Genomic DNA, 22,567 nt, shown 5'->3' on the forward strand with positions numbered 1-22,567 from the left:
AAAGAAAGTCAGAGTGCTGTTAGCTTGAGGCTGGGCACAGAAATCTAGCCATATTTAGCTCTAAGAGAATTTGTATTTCACTGGTAGAAGAGACAGTTATGAGAGGATGGCTTTAAACTAGAGAAAAAAATGTTTCAAAGTGGAGGGACAATTTAAATTCTTTAACCTCCACTTGTATTAGCTACTTCTTGGCTTCTAGTGTATGAAAGCTTCTTGGCATGTGCCCTGCCTGGGGTCGAGTAGGACGTGGGAGAGATTGTGCTTGGATGTCTGGAGTACTACCACTTGGGGGGGAAAATGTGTAGCATTCCAACAGATATAATTAATGACAAGTGTTGTTGTCTTTCTCCTGTGCCATCCACCCACTGGCTGCCTGGTGCTGACCCCTTGCTGTCCTGCTGACCTCTCCAAAGTTTATTTTAAAAAGGCATCCTTGCTTTCCCAAACTTTTCAGCTAGGCTTCCCTTGGGCTTCTTGTTCAGTGCATGCCCAAGACTATGCCTGTGTCCACTGCTCAGTGATCAGACACAAGTGTTTCCATTAGAGGGATGATTAATGGAACCTTCCTTGGGAATGGGAAAGGGAGAAGTGGGTAATACAAGTCAAGAAACATGTTAAAACTGAACAAAGGAACTTTGTTTCTTTGTTTCAAAAATAACTTATTTTTCAAGCGTGCTGCAAATTGCCCTTTCTCACTTGGGTCCTTCCCACATCAGTAAAATGCTACAGTTGTTTCCGCAGTGGTGGGCTTGAGAGAAGTTTGTGCTTTCAACCCACTTTGTAGTGTGTGACCACATCAAATAATTCCACCGGCTGAATTGGCTTCTGCGTTGGCAGATTTAGTAGATATAGGGTTTAATGCTGTGTGGTGCAGGTGCATGGAGTCTTCTAGATCTAAATGCAAAGTAATAAAACAATATACAGGACTGAAGAGTATATAGGAATCTAAACTGGCTATTATGAGAGCACAGCTGTCAAGTTACTCCCGCCTGGTAGCGTTCTCCAAAGAGAAAACTGCATGACTAAGTCCTTCATTTGCATGATGAGGATCACAGATCAGTTTCTGTCCGGTCTCAAGCCTCACCTCACCCTCTGCTTACCCTTTTCTTGTTACGGGATGTTAGAGGCAAAAACCTGTTTCTTCCATTTCCATTAGACCCCATGCTTAGCTCTTTGGATGCCCAGGGATAGCATCTACCCTGTCAGCCAATGCAACCTGCAGATTGAAACAGCATAACAGTGAAATGAGCATGATGACTGATTTTTCACTGGTGAGAGGAACTGGTGAAAAACATGAATGAAGGACAGAGAGAATAATAATCTTGGGAGGAGGATACGAGCTCTGTGCTGCCGCTTCCCTGGGAAAGGGGAGGGCTGGAGTTTCTACCACTACCAGGTAGGGCCTTCCACAATGCTTTACAAGGAAAAAGCTTTGCTGTTTTCCAGAAGTCAGTGCTTTTGTTGCTTGCTCTTTTCAGTCTAAGAGTGTATTAAGAGCTTTGTAGAGACAACAATAGAAAATGGTATCTTCCCACAAGCCAAACAGCACGGGCAGCTCCTCTGCCTGCCAAACTTTGCTGTTCATCAGAAACAATCAACTCTGACAACTTGGTAAGTTGTTATTCGGCATGTGCACACCGTATTTTTTATGCAGTAATTTCTTCAAGGCTAGAGCTTGATCCTGTTGCCAAATCAGAAAAACTGGGCAGTTGCACTGTGATGCAACAGGGAGACTGAGGCATGGGGCTGGAGCTGCTGTTTCCCACTCAGCAAGCCAGGTCTGAAAGTCCTTTACCATCTGTACAGCAACAAATAAATTAATTTCATATTCTATTCATTAAACCAGTTCTGCACATGCTCCTGCCCTCTCCCGTGGCCAAGCCCCATCGGGCACGATGTGTTTTTGCTTGCGAAAGGCTGGCGCTGGCTGGGACCTCCACATGCCTGCCCAAAGGGAAGGCCTGCCCCTCCCCTGCATAGCAAAGGCATTCTGCTTTTGTGACTTCTGGGCCACTGCAGCTGTTATAAGGAGGGGTTAGCTCTTTTTAGAAATTATTAGCAAAGTAAGCTAATATTATTAAAATATGTAGTGTACATTGTGAACTTATAACTGCGATACAAAAAATATCAGCATACAATTCTGACAATTTATTGAAAACTCCTTCCTGCCCCTACCCCAGTGAAGGGTGGGAATTACATTTTGATTGAACATGCAACTTAAAAAATACATTTTTTTTAAACTTTTGTGTTTTGCCTTTAGAATTAATAATAATTTATATTCAATTATAAATATTATAATTTAAAATTACATATTGAAAATCATATCAAAATATTGGGGAAAATTATTTTACTTTAGCTCTTCTTATATGACCAGCTTTGATGAAATCACTGCAATAGTTAAAACACAGGAGAGCTAGTGATCACAAAGAACAGCTAGAAATGTTTTTTTTCATGTTTCCTGAAAAGGACTGTTCATGTACAAATGTGTTGTTAACTCAACGTGCGACTGCTGGTAACACTTATGCCTGTAGCACAGCTTTTAGCCAAGGACGATATTGTAAGACCTAGAAAAGATTGAATGCTAGCAATATAGCAATATAAGAAGCATATATGACTATATGAGGGAATAAGCATTGTGTAAATACTGCAGAAGATACTTTCTTAAAAATGACAGTTTATTCATTTTAGTACAAATTTTTTTTGCCATCTTCTTAATAAAGTGTTCTTTCACAGTCTCTTAAGTGTAATAATGATTAGATTTTTTTTTCTCCAAGATTGTTGAGTTTTTGTCAGCTACCATTCTTCATATCTTTTATTTATATAGAGAGATTTTTTTACTGCATTTGAATGATTGATATTCATTCACTGTATTGTTAATTGTTGCACCCTTACTGGAGAAGACTAACAAGCTTTGTCAGTTCATTACTGCTTCTTTTGTTTTCTTTTGTATGACTAATACTCATTGTTGATACCAAGTTACAGTTCAGTCAATTGTGGCTTAAAGACAAGAATGAGATTAACGTTAGGGAAGTATAAATTATTAACCGATTTGCAGGGGTGGTTGATTTTAATGAAGTTTCTTTAGTAAATACATGTTTGAATGATCAAATTCCTCTATGGCATAGCTAGAAGGAAAGAAATGCCACTGCTTTTCACAGCATTTGCAAAAGGGAATGTGCTTGTATCATATCATTAACTTCTTATTTGAGTAAAACATTTTTCAGCCCTATAGGATCTTAAATTGAGTAGAAACAGGCCAAAAAATGGATAGATCATAGACCCCACCTTCAGGGCAATTGGGTTAGTCCACTGCTTTAGCATCCTTAATATTTTGTGTCTTGCATCTCGTGAAGCCTCACCTAAGAAGTACACGGAGGTTTACACTTTCAAGGCGATATCTATAGACAGAGAACTGGCCATACTCTTTCACGTCTCTTCTAGACAGGCACATGTTTTTTCAGATCTAGAATAATTTGCTTCTGGCTGCCAGGCAAGGAGAAAAACTACAGTTTTGAGGTAGAAATCTGGTCTACAGAAACACTGTATTTTCCTGAAAGAACTGAAAGGTTTTCAGCATTTGATCTTCTATTTTTGTGTGTCGTCCATAGGAGAAAGAGATATATATTTCTAAAAATGAGAGTGAATATTCCCACATAACAAATAATGAGATCAAAATGAGTTTCATAGTGGAGCAGGTTGAAATGCAGTAGGCACTGGGGTGCTTTAGGAAACCTCTTTTACTGTTGGTCCCAGGCTCATTTTTGTTTAGCTGGATGTGTGTTGCAGTTTAGTAAAGACACGCAAGAGAGCTATTATCCTCAGCATGGAGATTAAGTTGTCTTCTTTCTCTAAGTTTTAAAAAAAGTATTCCTCATTTATGGGGAAAATGGTTAGGTAAACATGAAAGTATTCCTTACTGATGGCTCTTCCAGGGACTTGCTTTATTTTTTGTTAGAACCATTGTAATACTATCATTTGCAGACTGACATTGGTTTACATCGCAGTTTGGATGATCTTCTCCAGTTGTATAATCACAGACCAGCATGCGGAGTCTGTGGGTGGTTTTAAGAAATTTTCTAGGTTTCTTTGTTTCAGGAGTTTGGTGTCCAAACATTGTATGATTTGTTTATACTGATTTCATTGTGAAGGAAAGAATAAGTCTGATCTCCTCTTCTCTTTATTGTAACTTGATAGCATGACAGTTATCTCAAGCATGGTTTCAGTTAGGTCTGATTTGTGCTTGAAAAATATTACTGTATAATATGCATGGTTATGAGTGTATTATTTTCCCTGCTTCTGGTATCAGCCTTAAAAAGCTAGTGTTTCCTTCATGCTATGACTGTATTGTTTATGTGACAGCTAAAAGTATTAAATTCTTAGAGCTAACTGAGACTGGGCATAATGTTTTAGTCTCTACTGCCATTTAAGTTACATTAGTATTTCTACTTTTATATTGTGAGTGTGTTGATTTTAAGTAACTTAATTTTACTCTATCATGGCAGAGTAAAACTGCTTGTGGCCTGATCCTGGAAACCCTCTCATAGAGTTTGCATACATGAGCAGGCTTTTATTGGAGTCATTTGCATAAAGAGAGCTTGAGTAGTGAAGGAGTATTATTATTTATCTTAATAAAATCTTTTATTAAGATAGAGCTGTATATTAGTTAACATGCCTCACATGGAAAAATCTTAGATAAAACAGCATCCTGAAGGCTTTTCTTAGCTGTGGTTGGAGCAGTGGCTAGTGATTTCTATGCTTTACACAGTAACATAGACTTAGGAAACGTGAACCCGGACTCTGTTCCTTCCACAGCCTTAAGGTATTCATAATGACATATCACAGGAGACTGTCTAAATGCAAGTACAGCTATTTATCTACCTTCCTAGATAACCAGACACACTGTATAACAAAAATTTTAAATAGTCAGGATTGCAGAGAGAAAGCATGAGAAGGAATATTATTGCATCCTACTGGTTAAAGAAGCCACTGAAATGCAGAAGTACTGAATTGCATTTCCTGCTTTCATCACTTCTGAACTTGGTGTTAAAGTATCAATTAGATAAAGAACACAAATTCTCTAGGGAGCATGGGGTGATTCTCAGGATAGCTCAGTAACTGCTGTGATCATTAGCCAATGGAGTCAGGTTCTTCCTTGCACTATCTTTTCTTTGACCCATGAATGTTGAGTTACTTTTCCTGCAACAGCTGAATCTTCCCTGTCACTGATCTTGGAGGCTAGATTGTCACCTAGGAGGTGGGATGTGTGGTTTGTTGACCTAAAGCTAAGAAATCTAAAATTTGTATCTCTCTCTTGTACTCTGGACAAGTGTTCTCACATCTCTGCCATTGACAAAAAGGGGAGTCTCACCCGCTTCCCTAGTGGTCCTCTTCTCAGTGAAAACAATGAGCTCTGCTCAGGCCTGTTGAAGAGCTGGAAGAGCCAGCTGTCTTAAGGAGGGGATTGTGCATCTGTAGACACTAGCTGACCAAGCTGCCAGGCCCTCTGCGTGTGGTCCTGGCTTTGCAGCTGATCTCCAGAGAGGAGCAGTAGTTCACCTCTGGGCTTAGAGTACCTCATTGCCTGCAGGTAGCTCCATACTCAGCATGTAGCTTTCTCGGGTCGTTCTTCAGAGAAAACTGGCTCTCCTCTTAACACCGAATAAAGAAACTGAGTACTTAACTTCAGACCTTTGATTTTATTCCAGGGACATGCTATTTAAAACTTCACTCTTCCAGTGCCTAATTTGTAAGCACCTGAATTCTTTATTGAATCTAACCCTGACAGGTTATTTTGTAACTAGCAAGATTTTGAATAAGCTCTTTTTGACAGCTATGGTTAATGGATTTTAATAATAGATGCTAGGATGAAATGATAAAATAGCCGTTAGCAGATCTTCCAGACTAAAAGCCAGCTGTTCAGTAAAGTTGTTGGACATATATCTATATTTTTGACTGTAACTGTAAATGGAAGAAAAGCAGGTCCATAGTTGCAGAGCTCAGTTAATCAGAGTCAAGGAGTGTCTAATCTGCATTGCTGAACTGCCAGTTGGAGAGGTTCCTAAATTTAAGAAGTCAGAGTTCTTGAGGAAATCTGGTTCCTGCTTGTTAATGTCTCTCTTGAAGCACTTTTTGAGCGACGTAGTACCCGATGTATACCATTCTTACCAGAAAAGCATGTAGGACAGCATTCATGGAGATGACTGGAAGTGCCTGATCTGTCCCACATCGTTAGTACCCTTTTATCTTCCTACCTGTGTTGCAGTAGCAACATGACTGTAATGACTTTAATGACTGTAGAGCAAATCCAGGTGCACACAGATGGTTCCTACTTAAATCAGCATACAAACAGCAGTAGAAGCTGAATCTGAGGGTAGATTTGGCCTTTCCATTAAAAAGGGGAGTTGCAAGCAGTAGAAAATATAAAATAATCCAAAAAATAGTACATCTGCCACTTCACAAAAGTGAAGAAGAAGGTAGCTGGTACTGATTTTAAGACTAATCCTTCACCTCAAGATGCATTTGGTAAAGAAATGGTTGAATTTGTGAATTTGTGTGTAAAATAGCAGCACTGGACTAGGCAGGGGAAAAATATGTATTACGAGAATTTTCTGCAATGCTGTCATTTAACTTGATCACTGGAGTGATGAGTCACTGGAGGCAGAGTAGTTTTTTGTTTTACCTTTAGGAAATACCCAAATACCCTCACAGGATTTTGAGGTAAAAGTAGAAGCAATGAAGTCATGATACTGCTCCTGTATTGCAAAAAGGCAGGTTAAAATATTTTACTTAAAACCAATATTATTAAAAATATGAATATAAGCTTGAAAAGGGATGGGAGGACAGAAATAGTATAGCTTTGTTTTGTTGCTAGAAAACTAGGTTTTTTTCTTTCCTCCTTGCTGTATAATAAAGGCAAGCTTTGGGGCACTTGAAGTTATTCTCATACCTGAGATAGAAAGCTGAGTCCAAGCATAAGGCTCAACCTCTCCTCTCCTGTACTAAGGGGCTAAACAAAGTACAGCTTGCATTTTATCCACCAGATTCAGCAGCATCTTCCAGGTTTTCCAGATATTGTCAGAATTCTCAGATCCAAATGGTAAGTTGGAATTTATATATCTAATCTAAAATTTTAAAAAATCTGTGGAAGAAGTCCCCTTTTTAAAAATTAACCTCTTCGGCTGCCACCTTCTGTCAGAATATGTGGCACGCGCCATACACTACCTCTCCCCAAAAAGTGGTTTAATTTTGCAATTCACCTCAAATTCCAGACACTGAGAGCTGGGATTGCTGGATGCTACGGGCTAGTAAGAAATGTACAGGAGCTTAACAGCAGGAGCAACAGACCCAGGTTAAAAATTCAGTGACCAGGAACAAATGTGCCCTTTATTTCATCTCCCAGCTAAAATCCTAGATACAGTTTATTGGCTTTAAATTTTTCTCATTTAGTAGAAAAATCTAAGCTTAGTGTTACTTCTTAATCACAGCCACTTTAAATGGGACATATATGGCTCTATAAATTAAGCTAGCACAGAAGTATTCTTTGTTTAAAAGACCTGGAAATTGTTTGACAGTTAACTATTAAATGGTATCTAAAATACCTGGAATTTCCTCTAAAGAAGTGTATGCCTCTACTGAAAATGACAAAATCAAATTTACAGCACAGGTGATGGAAATGTACTGCTTGATGATTTCAAAGTCAGGAGCTAAGTATATGTCTGAAGAATACCAAGCTAAAGTGGTTCTCCAAGGTCACGCAGCAGATTAGTGGCAGAGTCACTGCCTTTTGAATGGAACAGATTTTTTTATCCCACACAACACATCAAGAGTTCAAGTATTTTCATTCACTTTGAAATGAACTAGAGATCTCTTGAAATTTTTTCACTCAGAAGAACCAACAAGTATATGAATGTGCCACACCAAGCATAGTCATTAGCCCAGTGGTTACATATGGCACTTGTCTGTGATATTTTGACTGGAGAGTCTATCCTGGGCCTAGAAAAGCTTTTCTCAGAGCTGACATATTCTCATAAAAAGGTTTGTTTCTTGATTTAGTGTTTTTCTGAGAAAGAATTTTGACCAGCTCTCCTCCTGACTCCAGGTTCAGTGTCCCATCCAGCTGGTCACATGTGTCCCCTAGCAAATATGTACAAGTCCTCTCTTTGAGGAGTAGCAAGATCTGCAGCATCTTTATAATACTTCTGATGAACTTTCCTTCTCAAATTTTGAGTCTTGACATAAAAAGGCTGGAATGAAGGATATGGTGTTGTGCATACCCAAGTAAAGGCAGGGAGCCAACAAAATGCTGTTGTAATTACAAGTGAACATTCTTGTGTCATAAAACTGCAAAGAAAAAGCTATAAATCAGAGCTGGCCTGGTGGTCCCTGGCAGCAAAGCACAGGAGATTTGAGCTCATTCCCTGAGCTAGCCAAGAGTGGGATCCTCGTGGAGGCAGCGGCTCATTCCAAGGGAAGGGCATTCCTTGTGTCTCCTGAGTGATGGTCATGAAGCACTGATTTTGGTGGGAGTCAGATCCAGCCTTCGACCTTGCAGGAGTGATAGACTGAAAAGTGCTGGCCATTGTGGAAAATAAAGCAAGTTGAGAACTGGAGGAATTTTATCTTGAAGAGCTCTTGTGCATGTGTTTAGGAGCCTACCCCTTTCAGTGTTAGGTCTGTGCTATTGTCCAGATCCCATATTTGATCTCTTATTGTTGTACTTGAGTATGTAAGACTGTCCTTTAATTCAGGTATCTAGTTTCATGTTTCCATACACTCACTCATGACACCAAACTGTAATAAAATCTTTCTATGGGCATTAGAAAAATGCGATGAAATTAAGTAATATTATCCAAAATGTCTCTGCTGAAGTTCCTGTCAGTAATGAACGTGGACTCAAACTTAATCTTCAGTTAGAAATGGGTTTTTCTTCTATCCTGGAACATTTTTCCTTTTTTTCTTTCTGGTGCCTCATGAGGATGTTGCTCTTTAAAAATCACTGATCTGTCTGGATAATTTACCAATTTCAAAAATAAGTAAGTAAGTAACAGGAGGGTAGGAAAGTATTAAAGCTGTTAGCACTGGGCAGTTTTCTAGAGACTTTCTTTAATACAAGCTGGGGGGGGGGGGGGGGATTTCCTGTCCCTCTGAAAGATGTGGCTTGAGCTGACCCCATATTTATAGTTCAGGAGGGGCAAAATAAGATGACCTACTGTTGTTAAAATAAAAAATAAAAAAAATCCTGAGAGTGTACAAGTGATTACAGCAAAACAAACCCCAAATTGACAGCTGCACAAACAGCATTTACCCAGCAGTGGTAGTCAGCTACTAGGAATGCCCAGTTTCCCACCAGATTGGTAAGAATTTATAATTAATAGCACATTTGGGGACTCTTCTGTAATGAAACCACAATTTAATCTGCTAACCTGATTATGGAGGAGGTAAAGGAGTGAGGGCAGAAATTCAGAGTCTTGCTTTGCCGAGTACATTATCTGCTTGTTGATAGCAGTATGAGACCAAGACAGACAGTGTTTTCCAGAATCAGTCCCTACACTGGTTTAAGAGCTGCAATCCTGAAAGGTGAAGGGCTCTTTCCCAAACAGATGTGACCCTCTTCAACTCTGATAAACTTCCCGAAAAGATGAGGGAAATCTGTACTGCACAGGATGTGCTCAGCACATTGAGGGATTGAGTTAGTAATGTCCCTGATAATTGTGGATACCTCATTGTAGGAGTCAGTTTTTATTTAAATTTTTTTAATAGGAGTATACACATCTGCCTTTATACCCAGCAGCTTTTCTGGCCCACAAGAAGTCCTCTGTGAGTTTCCCCAACTGAGCTCAGTGGGATCTCTGTCAGCTGCAAGATTTATGTCATCTTTTTCAGTCCTGAGAACTGTTCCTTAAGCTTTTCACATCTGGATTTAATTGGAAAGACATTAAAAGACATTAAGTGTGCTGGAAAAGCATATTTTAGAGAAGATCTTTATAGACACTTCCATTAAAGGAGCTGATGGTTGTAGGTTAAAATGGGATGAGGACAAGCCATCAACAGTTAGCAAGGACGAAATTACATTACAAACTACTTCACTGAGAACTTCGGCCTGTAGCTCTTGGGCCTGACTCCGATCTCACTTAAATCAACTTCAATTAGGAGAAAAATACCAGTTAATGCAGTGTAAAAAGACTCTGAGATCAGAATCAAAAACTTTTGCCTTTTGGAAACACTCAAATTTCTAATTACATGCCATATATGCTAAATATAATGCTTTTAGCTGTCAATCTAGATTTGGTACTTTGTTGGATGTACATACATGCTTGTAAAATGAGACTTGGAGAATGAAGAGGGGGATTGGTCATTAGGGCTCTGAGGGTGGAAGTATCCTTCTCCAAATGCCAATATGGGGGCCACAGGAGTAGAGTTACACAGAAGCAGAGATACGATACAGTTTAGTACCTGGGCTTCATTACAGATGTTGTAATGCAAGAAGCTACAGCCCTAAACTCCCCTATTGTTCCAACTACAATGTGCTGCTTGGAGAAGCCAATGGGCAGTCCTTTGCATTAAGCGTAATCTATTGCTTTTGTCTTCAAACCAAAGTTTCTAGTCATGTTTAGACTGACATGCACTTAAAATCTAAGGTAATGGTCTTGGTATGAGAGAACAAACATTCTTTCATTTTAAAATTGCTAAAGCCGAGGAATCTGATATTTAGGAAATTACTCCCATGTCTAAAGCAAAGTGTATGGTCTTTGGAAAGAGACACATGTCAAGCTTTAAAGAAAAAAAAATTTGTAAAAATTGGGGGGAAAAAAGTACTCTTCAGAGTATTTCAGCAAAACAAATTTATTAGAGGCTCTCACCTGTCCTCTACTCCTAAAAGGGGGCTTTTTTCTCCACTGTCATGGAAAGTTTAGCATTAATGGGAAGATTATAGCTTGCTGGGTGATAGTGACAGGAATGAGGCATTTGAATTAAAATTGTGGCTGCAGTGTAGACTGTTCTTTTATTTTCTGTCATTAAATACCTTTTTTTCAGAATCTCTTTCTGTCTATCTTGGGCTATGATAAAATGCATGTAAACTAGTAAAACTGATTCTTACTTTTATTGCCTGACCTTGGGCCAGCGCTTTAAGTGCTCATGTACTGTCTCTTCACTTCAGTTTCCTTCTCTTTAAAAACAGGAATAATAAAACTACCTCTGGTCCTTAGTGCCATTTTGTCTCATGAAGAAGAGGATATTTGCAAGGAGAAGTAAAAAGTATTTAAACACTAGTGAGTGTGTTTTACAAGTTCAGTTTACTAAGTGGAAGAGTAACCGCGTTGAAGTAAGCATTGAGTAATTCTTGATAGTTTGTACTTTGTTGTATACTAATTTTGGTGTGGATCTTTGAGAATTCATAAACATCTTTTACTATCCAATTTTTTGCCCACTCTGCACAAGCAGTTACCTAAGAAAACCACTTAGAACAGAATACATGCCTATATCTTATTTAAAGTTTAGAGCTCATTCATTTTGTTAAAACAGTTCTGGCTACATCTACACTGCTGATATGGGTCAGGGCCCATTCCCTGGTGGAGAATGACATGGTCTTTGCCTCATTTATGTACTACTAGCTATGTAGTGAAGGATGTTAAAAACAAGATGGAACTGCAGAGGTCAGACAGATGAAGAGGATTGTCTCTTGCAGGATATTTTAAAAGTCACTGTGAACTCTTACACAGCTGAGAACCTCAATCCACTTATTTAAAATCAGGAAGTCAAAATCTCCTGCAGTAGAGATAGGGTTAATGATGGTGGACTCACAAATCTATGGCAGTGATGTGGAGAAATGCCTATAAATAAATAATTAAATAAACCAAATTGTTCTGAGAACACAGCTGACAAGGATACTTTCCAGCCATCAGTGATGAAAGAGACAGTGATTCATGGCCTTTCTTCCCTGCTGGTGCAGGATTTTGCCTGAGGATATACATTTCTGCTGTTTTCAGTTTTAGGTTTAAAGCCATGTTTCTTAAAATCTGCTGTAATTTTTGTCTGCAGGTTCTCAACCATGCTTGAGTGTTGCCTCAATTGCATGATTTAAACCTCTACCTACCCATATAATAATTGGCCATCTAAATGCTCTCATTTGGAAGTCTCTAATTATTAAAAGCACCTATATTACTTGGATGTTTGCTTTCTTCTGCAAGTTAGTGTTTAAGTAGCTTTTGTCTGAGAATACAAAATTATAAGCAAGATTAATTTAAGATTAATTGTTGTCTGGTGAAATTTGGTTGTATATATGTAGTGTAAACACTTGGAAATTTAATTTTAGAACATTTTTTTTCATGTTCATAAATAAGCTGTGATGATGCATGATTCTTTCTGTCTTTGTTCTTTCAATTGTAATAATTGAAGAGAAATATGAAGTTTTGAATTTAGAAATAAATTTACTTTAAAAGAACTTCCAGATTTCTAGACTAGGACTGAAGAATATACACTGAAAAGGTGCTGGAATTATCTGACAAAAGAGGCTTGATTAGGATTTATTTTAACTGCTGATACTGAGGCCGAACTTTCACACCTCACTTCACCATTAGAAGACACAGACACACCTCAGTAGACACTGGTATCAAACCTGAAAGCACTTTTGAGATGCTTATGAAGAAGTGCCAACTTACTGATTTCCAGCATAGATTGCCACAGAGGCAACAGTTAGCATTTTGGTAGCACTTGAAAACGTTGCTCCTTTTGGTTGAGAATATGTGAAGAGGGAGAAGTCTGAGAAGATACAGATTTAAGAACAGCCCCGTACAGTCTGAGTCCCGTACAGTCTGAGTCCTGTACAAATCTTTTAGCAAACCTTTCCCCTCTTATTCCCATCCACAAGTAAGAACCCAACCTAAACTTGGCAACCAGACTAGCCTCTCTGTGCTGGATTAATCTCTTACATTAGTATTAAATTCATTAAGTTTGACTTTCAGTATTATTTATCAAATACTCTTCATACAAAAGCATACCCTTTAATTATTTTAAAAATTAGGTGCTTTTCGGCATGGTTTTTTCTCTTTGTGACTAGAAAATTTTGTATATCACCATTAAAGCAATAGAACTGTTTCACCCCAGATGATCATGTGGCTCTTTCTTGGACTTTGAGAGAATACTTTGCCATTTGTTACTCCTGGAATTATTGCATAGTCCCAAGAATGGTGGTCAGATTTCTACTGTGGTGTTTCACATGCAAAAATAAGCCATGCCTAATTGACTCTCTCTACTGTTAACTCAAGTGGTCTACTTAAGTAGGTTGTTGAAGATGAAAACCTACAGAAATAAAATTCCATGTTGAATAGTGTCTTTCGCTCCATCCACTTCTTGGAATATTGAGAGGCATGGAGGAATGAATACACGTGTCTGATAAAACTAGGTGGAAGAAGGTGACATGCATGCTGTTGTTGATAGAAGCTTTGCTTAATATATTGGAAAAATTGTTCAAGAACAGTTAATCCTTACGTTAGGATTACACCCAGAAAGCTGGCAAGGTCAGGCTGTATGTGGATTGTGTGTCATTTAAATTCTGGCTGCATGAGTTGCCTGGGGGTAGCATTAACTACTACACAGGACTTGGTCTAAGCTACATCTGTGAATCAGCATTCTTTGTTTGAAGATAGTGGACTCTTTCTATCCTCCAAGCTCCTTCTCTTGACAGGTGCAATCAGTAGCCTTAATCATAGTGCCTATCAGGTGACTATGCCTTTGTGCAGAGATTAATCAGTTTGGAAAATGCTGTTTCCATGTAAACTACATGAGTTAATCAGATTATAACCCTGTGCTTTTCATGCATATCATAAACTGTGTGAAGAAAGGGCTTGAAGTCATTTAATTAAGGTTTACATTGTGCAGTGTGAAGAGCCTTTCTGAATTTAATTTCTAAACAGATGTTAACATTGGTTCACATGAAATCTAATCAACTGGGGAGAACGGCTCATTGTGAGGAAAGTGGCAAAAATGCCTCGCAGAAGTTATTGCTTGCAATACAGTAAGTTCATTTACAACACAAGCTGTGGGGAAAAGGGATTTATTTGTTTGCAATACCCATCACCCAGTTTTTGTTTAGCTTGTATGTAGCCAACCTGTTAAATCCCAGAGAATTAAATGGATATGTTAAGGAGTCAAATTTTAGCTACTTTGTTGTATGTATCTAAATCGACACAAGCAAATATATCTTCCCTTTGTGCATTTCTGTATACATGCAATTTTGGGTGTGGACAAGTTAAAGCCAGGTGGAAGCTTGGTCAAAAATTTCTTCATCAAGAGAAAGCAAAAACAATCACCAGAACAATAATTTTGAATACATACAAATTTAAATTCTTGCTCAGCTTTGGGACACTAAGTCCTCAAACTCACCTCTACAGCTGTGATATTGTTGGGGTTTTTTCAATAACCTTTAAAAGTGAAATTTAAATCCACATATTAAAAAGTCATGAAGTGCATCTCATTACTGATGCAGACAGCTTTGCTGTGATGTTATTGCACAGATGATATTGCCTTTTGAGGCCTCAGTTGTCAGGGAGAGGGGAAGAATCTCCCTGTTTTGGGGGGCATTTTTTCTCTTGGCTTAGAAAACCAATGAACATTGATTGTTTGTAAATATACTTGCTACCAGTTTTGTTCATGCATTAACTCTGCTGTTGTCTAGGCTTCTGGCTTGCAAGTGAAATTGGACTAGAGTTATATCTGGCTATCATTTTAACCTGGCACGCAAGCATTTTCTCAAGCCTAAACTTGGGCACAGCCTGAGACTTATTCACATATACGGCATGTGGCTACTGGTGGTATGACCACAATGAGTCATTTGACTTTGCAAACTCAGCCTTGAACTAAGACCCAGCTACTAGAGACAGTAAAATCTTGTCCTTCATGACCTACTCTGGATGCTGACTTAATTCAGTTTTGCAGCATAACTATTTCTGCCCATAATTTTATGTCTTCTGAAAACACTGCTTAAGGCCAAGCTGAATATGTTTTTTATGTACTTAGAAAACTGATGTTAGAAGACATATCACCAGTAAACTAACAGTATCAAGCAATGTGTTTATTAGAATTGTCTCAGACCTTCTCAGTAAAGTCAACTGGAAGGGCCACAGAGAACAACAAACTTTTACAATTTTCAGCTTCATGGAATAATCTGAAATGTAATATAGATTTAAGAGGAAAAACACAAACCACATATTGTGCTAAAACAAACATGTGAAAATTTTATCGTGAGGATGTGGTCTTAAATGCACATGGGCTAGTGTAGTGCCTGTCTGCTGTTCTTGCTAAAAGAATGATCTAATGTTACTAGATTGTCATTATAAGACGCATAATCCCCAGAGTGAGAAACAGGAAGAATATTCACAAGTTTCAATGCTATTTACTAATTGCCAATTGACTTGAGGAAAGCTAAAAAATGACTGGAAACATCCATCCCCATCCTGATACACACACATACTAATAATGGAAATGGCAGCCAAGACAAACAGTTAGCAGTGCGCTGCATCCTGTTGGCATCGTATTTTTGGCACTGTTGTAGCTACACAGAAAACAAGTGATACAAGAAATGTGTAAGGACATCTGTTCTGTAACCTATGGGGCTTCACTCACAAAACAGTTGTAAAATCTTCTGGGGGAGAGAAAAATTTCTCTATATCTGTGCAGATGCTCTATTGTAAGAAAAATATCAATGGAAGGAAGTGTTGAGCCTTTAAAAGAGGAAATTGTTCACCAGATTCACTGTCAAATGTTCCATTCTTTTCTTTCCTTTTCATTTAACCTAAGTTATCTGCCATTCACAAGTTATATTTAAGCCAAGTTGTGTAAATCTGTTGGGACTAATAGAATTGAATCATGGATTAAATTAGCCCGGTGTCTGCTTGTAACTCTTCTTCACTGCAGATTACTTGGTCTCTATGCCACTCTGCTGACTATTCAGGTCACAGCCTCTCAGCTACCAGCTTCCTTCCTGAATCCAGCATCTTCATGTCTGTCTAGGGGCGCAAAGGGGAGAGGAGAAACATTAAGGACATCTATTAAGGTCCCAAGTATTGTTTACTTACCAGCTTCTCTCAGCTTTGCTGATCCTTCCAAATATAAGCAGGCTATGGGAGAAAGAAAAGGAGGAGTTTTTAAGACACTGCAAGGCGGTCTCTACCATTCGTCTACTGCCCTTCACTCACATTCCATGAATGGACATTTTAAAAAGGAAAGAAACTTTACCAAAATTCAAATGTTGTTGCAAAAGTTGGGATATAAGTAGTTAGGCTTCCCCCACAGGTATCTTATGGAGAGAGAGACATGGTTCCATGAAAAAGAAATCGGATCTCATATAAACCTGGAACATGTTAGGAAACTGGAAGATAAAGAGGGACTGTGAGGTGTAGGAGGTTGACAGGACTTGGGGAAGGAAAGTTTAGCTCTGGGAGCTGAGAACAGCGAGAGGTCCTGAGTGAGAGAGCATTTAGGAGCAGGAAAAAGTAGGGGGCTGGGTGGGGGGAGATTTGTGAAGAAGCAGAGGTGATCTCTCCTGCTGCAAAAGAAGTCAGAGCTCTGGGGTGGATAGTAGGGAGGGGAAGACCAGGGGCACTGGAGTGGCTTGGGAAAGATGTGGGACTGAGGCAGAAGACGTGGGGAGTGGGGACTCAGTAGCGAGAAGCACGAGCTTTTGAAGAGATCCTTGGCTTCCAGAGCAGCAAAGGTGAGAAGCCTAGTGATGAGGGACAGACAGCGCAAAGCGCTGGCTCTTCGACAGTGCTCACACAAACACCCTGACACCTCTACTTGGAAGATCAAGGATACAGGTACAGGACTGCTTTCCTGCTGCTACCTCCCTCTGATATTTGGTTTCAGAAATACAATAGATCTGAGATCTTCTCCTTTATATCACATTTCAGTTTGGGAAGGGCACGGCTTGAAGAAGGGTGAGATGGAGAAATGAAACTGCACCATGTTACAAGCATTAGGATTTGGATGTTGTGTTGATATTAAACATGCTTACTGTTAAACACCTTGAATCATACCTTCATTTTATATTTTTCATCTAACTGGTCCATATTTACTTCCTTGATACCCATATAGTAACAATCTGTGCTTACAGGCAGAGTTCATTATTTTATATTGTAGGACTTCCTCCCTTGCTGTTAGAGGAGAAGAGATGCCCTCGAGGTCTGTTTCTATTGAGATAGTGGCTAATATTCCTCCAGGAAATTCCAAAGCAGTTTTTCTAGAAAGCAATCCTGAAAGATGTTCTGTAATGTATGTGGTATGCCTTGCAAAAGCCAGTTCTATCAGTAAAACAGTAGTAAGTAACAGATGTACTCATATTCAGAGCAATTCTAGAAAGGAATTAGGAAGTTTGGGTTGATCTAATTAATCTGTTGATGATTTGGGGATTTCAGTGACCACTGATCAATATCAGACTGTTCTGTATATCATGTGATCAACCTGTGATCTAATCTTGAATGAAACATTACTTGACTCTTCTTCTTACCAACTATGATCGGGGCCTTTTTGCCCAAGCCACTGTGCAAACAAATAACCTGAAGAAATAGTTCTTCCACAAGTTTACAACTCACACGTCAGACCCAGAAGCTAAGAATGGATATAAAAAAGTAAACAAGGTGGGTTCAAAAACAGATGAGGTAGCAGTTAAACTGTATAGGAGGAGCAGATGTCTCAGCTTCCTTCTCTCCTTGCAGTGCTACCTGGTAATGGTTTTTGGATTACCATACATAAGAAGAAAGGCGATCCTGATTGTTTTGCTAATGTGCATCAGGAAAAATGAATATGAGAAGACAGGAGATTCTTGTGTGCCAGCCCCTACCCACTGAATTGTTTGGTTGTCATAGTCGCTAACCCACGACCAATTAAAGTACAACAGAGAAGTCCTGTGCAAGGAAGCACAGAAGCCCAAATCACTTTCCTCACATGAGTAGTACTTGCATTGTGATGAAAAGGACCCCAGGGAGAGGAGGAGAAGAGAGAAATTGGGACGAAGAAATGTGTCGGGTTACTGGAACAGAGAAGTTCAGAGAAGAGTAGCTGAAAACCCTTGTTGCCACTGGGAGAAATTATTTGGGTTGAACAAACAGTGATTTTGCTGTGCAGTCAAGACTGAGGATGGAAAGGCAGATGGTGATTAGAGCTTATAGAGTTTAGAATGCACATCTAAAACTACAAGGGACACTATGAGGTGGTAGAGAAAGAGCTGTCTAATAAAAAATGTCAATATATCAAAATGTCAAGAAAACCAGAAGAAATGAGGAAAGAGAGAATTCATTCACTGGGGAACTCAATGGGTGATAAAAGTGAAAGATCCTGTAATGGGAAAAGTTGTTACTGAGGTGAAGCTGAGGCTCAGGCCTTAGCCATAGCATGGAAAAAGGATAAAAAGAAAGACACAGGCAGCAGAGATTTTAAGATGAAGGGGAAAATTATGTCAATGGATGAGAAGAAAGAGCAAGCAGAGAGCAGGTTAGCTGTCAGATACATGGGGCTCAGAACACATGGTAAAGGTAAAAAGTGAATGGGTAAGTAATGGTGACAATCTGAGGTTTACCAAGACACTTTATAAAATGTTTAGCTTTTTATTTGTTTGCTAGGGCAAAAACCATATAACTTCACAGACTAGAAAGATTCCACCTTCATGCATTATGGGTGGGAGTACCTTGTAGAGCCTTCTGAAGCTTTAGCAGCTAGTCATTACTATAGACAAACCTGGGATACATGGTCTTTTACTTTAGAGCAGCCTGGCAATTTTTGTGCTGTTACTCATCTCACCAAAATACACATTGTCTAATAATATTTAACTTACATAAACATACCTTTCAAGGGAAGGAGCTGTTGAGAGAATCCAGGCAAAGAATTAGTACAAAAGCAAATCTTGTACTTCATTACTATGGCAGCTCCTGTTCCCTGCTCTCTGAGAGGAATGGGAAACGAAGATAGAGACATGGATTCTTTCTGTCCCAACAATTAAGAAGAGAGCAACTTCCAATTTTCTAAACAGCAGTTGTTGCCTCACTGTGAAGAACAGTGCCATAGGGCCTGCAGTCAGTTCCAGTGTTTGAAATGTTACCTTAGGTGGCAGTGTCTGTGAAAAGTTACTTTTTTTTCCCCTGTCATAAGTTCTGAATGCATCTTAGATGGGAGTGATTAAAGAGAAAAATGCGTTTTTCAGTTCTGCTCTACATTTCACCATCAAGATAGAACTGACCTCAACTGTTTTATTGCGCTGGCTGTGTTTTCACAGTCAGCCACATGGTGTCTAAGAGTTTCATAACTGACCTTTGCTAAATTAATTACAAAAAATCATTTGTCTTTTACCAAAGCAGTTAGGGGAGAGAGAAGAACAATTTTGAGTCCTAAAGCAGGACTTATGAAGATGAAAGAGAAGCTGGTCAATAAAGAATGCACTTGCGCAGAAAAATGCCAGCTGAAAATTGATCGTTCTTCTATTGCTGATTCTTCATAATAATCCCATATTGGCTCACCCTGTTTAGCACACTTCACTACCTATGTATAAGACATCAATCTGCTGCGTTGTTTGAGATCCAGCCTTGGAGTGTTGGTAGTGTCCTGCTGACCCTCTTCCCATTGCTCACACCTTCTGCAATCATCTACAAGATGAGTTTGTCCATAGGAGCTCTGGAAAGCGTGGGCTCTAGGAAAGCACATGGGGAAGCTGGAGAGAATTTACAGGCCAGAGAGACAAGAATCTTAAAAGGATATCACATTCTTCATGTAGGTGATGAAGCTTGCATTAACACAAATGGAAGTCGTTCGTATACCCAGGAAGAAGATATCCTCAAACCCATGCACAAGCCCAGCTGTTTATCATGGAGCTGTTATGTACCCACTCTGTTAGCTCTGTAGCCTAAATGTCTTCAATATACAGGAAATTATTTAAATCTAGAATATCAAAATACACACCTTCCTTCTTTTGGTGTTAATACAGTTGTGTCAGTGGGTTTTTTGACAACTCATTTTTTCTTTAGGCAGCGTTAAGTGCCTTGAAACAGTTTTCAGAACAAGGACTGGATCCAGTGGAAGGGGCTATGAAAGTTGAAAACGGATCACATGAAAAGTAAGTACCATTTAAATCCTCTGCATTTTAATGCCTGTGTGGCATGGTAGATAAGAAATGTTAATTAGGAGCTTAGTTGCCCTTTTAAACCTGTGCAAAACTATTTCCTCTGGAATTTACATACAGTTTATGACAATTTGAGAGGATAAACAAGATTTCAGGTTTAGCGTTACTGATAATGTTTACTAATGAGCTATAAGACAGTCAGTCTTCCTATGGAAATCCTGAAGAAAAGGATTTTCTTTTCATTGTATGGATTCTGTGTAAGTAGCATAACATGATTTTTGTCAAATGTGTTGTAGCACATGATATTGCCTGTAAATAAGGATAGCTATCTGCCAATAAGTCCGTATGTCTGCAAGATGAATTTTACCCTGGAGAATTTAAAAGTTAAAATTTCTTCCAGGTTGTAAAAAACTCTTATATGGACTATTAGTTTGAAGTAGTAGCCAATAGAACCAGGTTTCACACTGGATTTTCAATTATTTAAGAAAGTGGGATTGTCTGTCCAGTATAGATTTTTTTTTCCAGCTGTTAGTCTGTTTACGTAAGAAGGTAGTCTTGTGTTACTAAATAAATTAGGAAGTAATAGAAGAAAAGAAAGAAGACTAAAAGTGGCATTTGGAATTTTCAATAGATATATTGTGGCTATTTATAAACTAATTTAATCAGAAACATTTTTCCATATGATCTCATCAGCATAGTATTTGAACATAAATATTGTTGTTTCACTTTAAAATGTTACCTTCCACAGTGACCTTTGAATTTCATGTGCCATCTGCTAATAAACATGTCTTAAAGATGTGCAACCCTGGACCTTACCACTCTTGTTAATGTATTAATCTTTCAGACAAGTCAAGCATCTGGGAGAAAAAGCAGACAATAAACAGACTAACTCAGGCACCATTGCTCAGGACTGCAAGGATTCAAAGGCTGTCGTCTAGGAGCTTCCCAGCACCCACGGCTGCCACTGCATCCTTATAAACCTGTCAACACGCAATAGGGTGTATGTGTACAAGGAAATGAATGACTAATACCATTATTTGAGTCTTATGTGAAGACAACACTATTCTAACACAAGAGATAGTATACATGGTACTGTTTATTCAACTGTGGAAAAAAATAAAATTGAACATTTCCCTTAGAACTCGAGATCAGAGCATAACTCAATTGCCCAGAGGCAGAAGAAGTCTGATCATGTTACTGGAGGTTAAAATAACAACTAATTAACAAAAAGTGTTAGAAAAAAAAAAGGGAAACTTTACAATTGATTAATATTGAGGAAAACAAGTCAGCATTGGTTCAGTTATACAACTTTTTCATAGTGTAGTTTTAAGTTCAGCTTACGGTTTTTTAAATAATGCTTGAATATTTTAAAATTAACCAATGACAGTGCTGTGAGAATTGTAGTTGTTGTCTTCATATATAGTCATACAGCTTATCTTTTTATGCAGACATTATGCATTCTTCATTCTATATGAATATGTATGACTTTAAGATGCACTACTCAGAGTTGTATGCAAACAGAAGTTTAAATCATGACAAGTATTTGCTTAACATGAACAGATGTTAGTTATGATCAGTCTCGATATACTCCAGGAAAAAAACAGATATGGTATTTGATTTTCCTTGCCATAATCAATTAAAGAGGCGTCTTGCCTCCAAGCAACATTTTCCCCTTCAATTCTGCTCTCTGTTGTGTGAAGCACATCTACACCCCATTCTGTGTGTTGTATCAACCCACCGTTTGCATCAACTGAGTGTTTTTAACCTCTGCATTTGGACCAAGAGCAAAAGGTAGGACTGTAACGTTATCAAGCCAAGGATGGAAAAATGTTGATGTAAGGATCATTCTTTTGTGAAAGGAGTGGCAGCAGAGATAAGATCTGTGGCTGCTCTGTACCAGCATATTTCTTTCAAGTGTGTGGCCAAATGCAGTAAAACCACATCAGTTCATGTGTACAATGACAGTGTCGTCTCTTTCTTTATCATTCACAGGTAGACAACTAAGCGAATGAAGTTAAAAAAAAATTACAAACTAACGAAAAACTGGCTACCATGCCAAAGCCAGGGTTCAACCTACCTTTCCCCATGCCACCACCTTCTACAAACCTACTGTGTCAGACCAGTCATCCTGGCATTTAAGTCATTTATTTATGCAAAATACAGATATTTTATTTTATGTAAACTTAATGCAATGAACACGTAAAGCTTCTACCAACTGCATAACAGTCACGACAACATTGCACAAGATTTTAGAAGCATGTAAACCAGGGATCACAACCCAAGTGACTCGTGCAGGAAAGCAGACGAACGGCAATGTAAGGAAATGGTGCAAGGTACAGTGGTATTGATTTGCCTCTGGGACAGGCTTTCAGGGTAGCATGCATCATGTTCTTACAGAATCAGTGGTCACTAAAAATGTGGAGTCCTTTTTTCTACTTCGTGTTTCTCATGGGTAGGATTCAC

At 38.7% G+C, this 22,567-nt stretch overlaps 1 protein-coding gene across 6 annotated transcripts in view; it reads left to right on the forward strand.

The window, feature by feature from the left end:
• The window catches only part of STAU2 (staufen double-stranded RNA binding protein 2), a 174,203-nt gene extending 152,135 nt beyond the window's left edge, over positions 1-22,068 (forward strand). For all 6 annotated transcript variants that reach the window (XM_087751507.1, XM_087751473.1, XM_087751500.1 and 3 more), the window contains 2 exons: positions 20,010-20,098; positions 20,949-22,068. In XM_087751507.1, the coding sequence (XP_087607633.1) occupies positions 20,010-20,098; positions 20,949-21,042 (183 nt within the window). In that variant the 3' untranslated portion in view covers positions 21,043-22,068. The remainder of the gene's footprint in view (positions 1-20,009; positions 20,099-20,948) is intronic.
• Positions 22,069-22,567: the final 499 nt, after the last annotated feature.

This window comes from Nipponia nippon, unplaced genomic scaffold, assembly GCF_047370975.1.
Source record: "Nipponia nippon isolate SJK-2023a ecotype South Korea unplaced genomic scaffold, ASM4737097v1 scaffold_1, whole genome shotgun sequence".
In the NCBI taxonomy this organism is placed as follows: Eukaryota; Metazoa; Chordata; class Aves; order Pelecaniformes; family Threskiornithidae; genus Nipponia; species Nipponia nippon.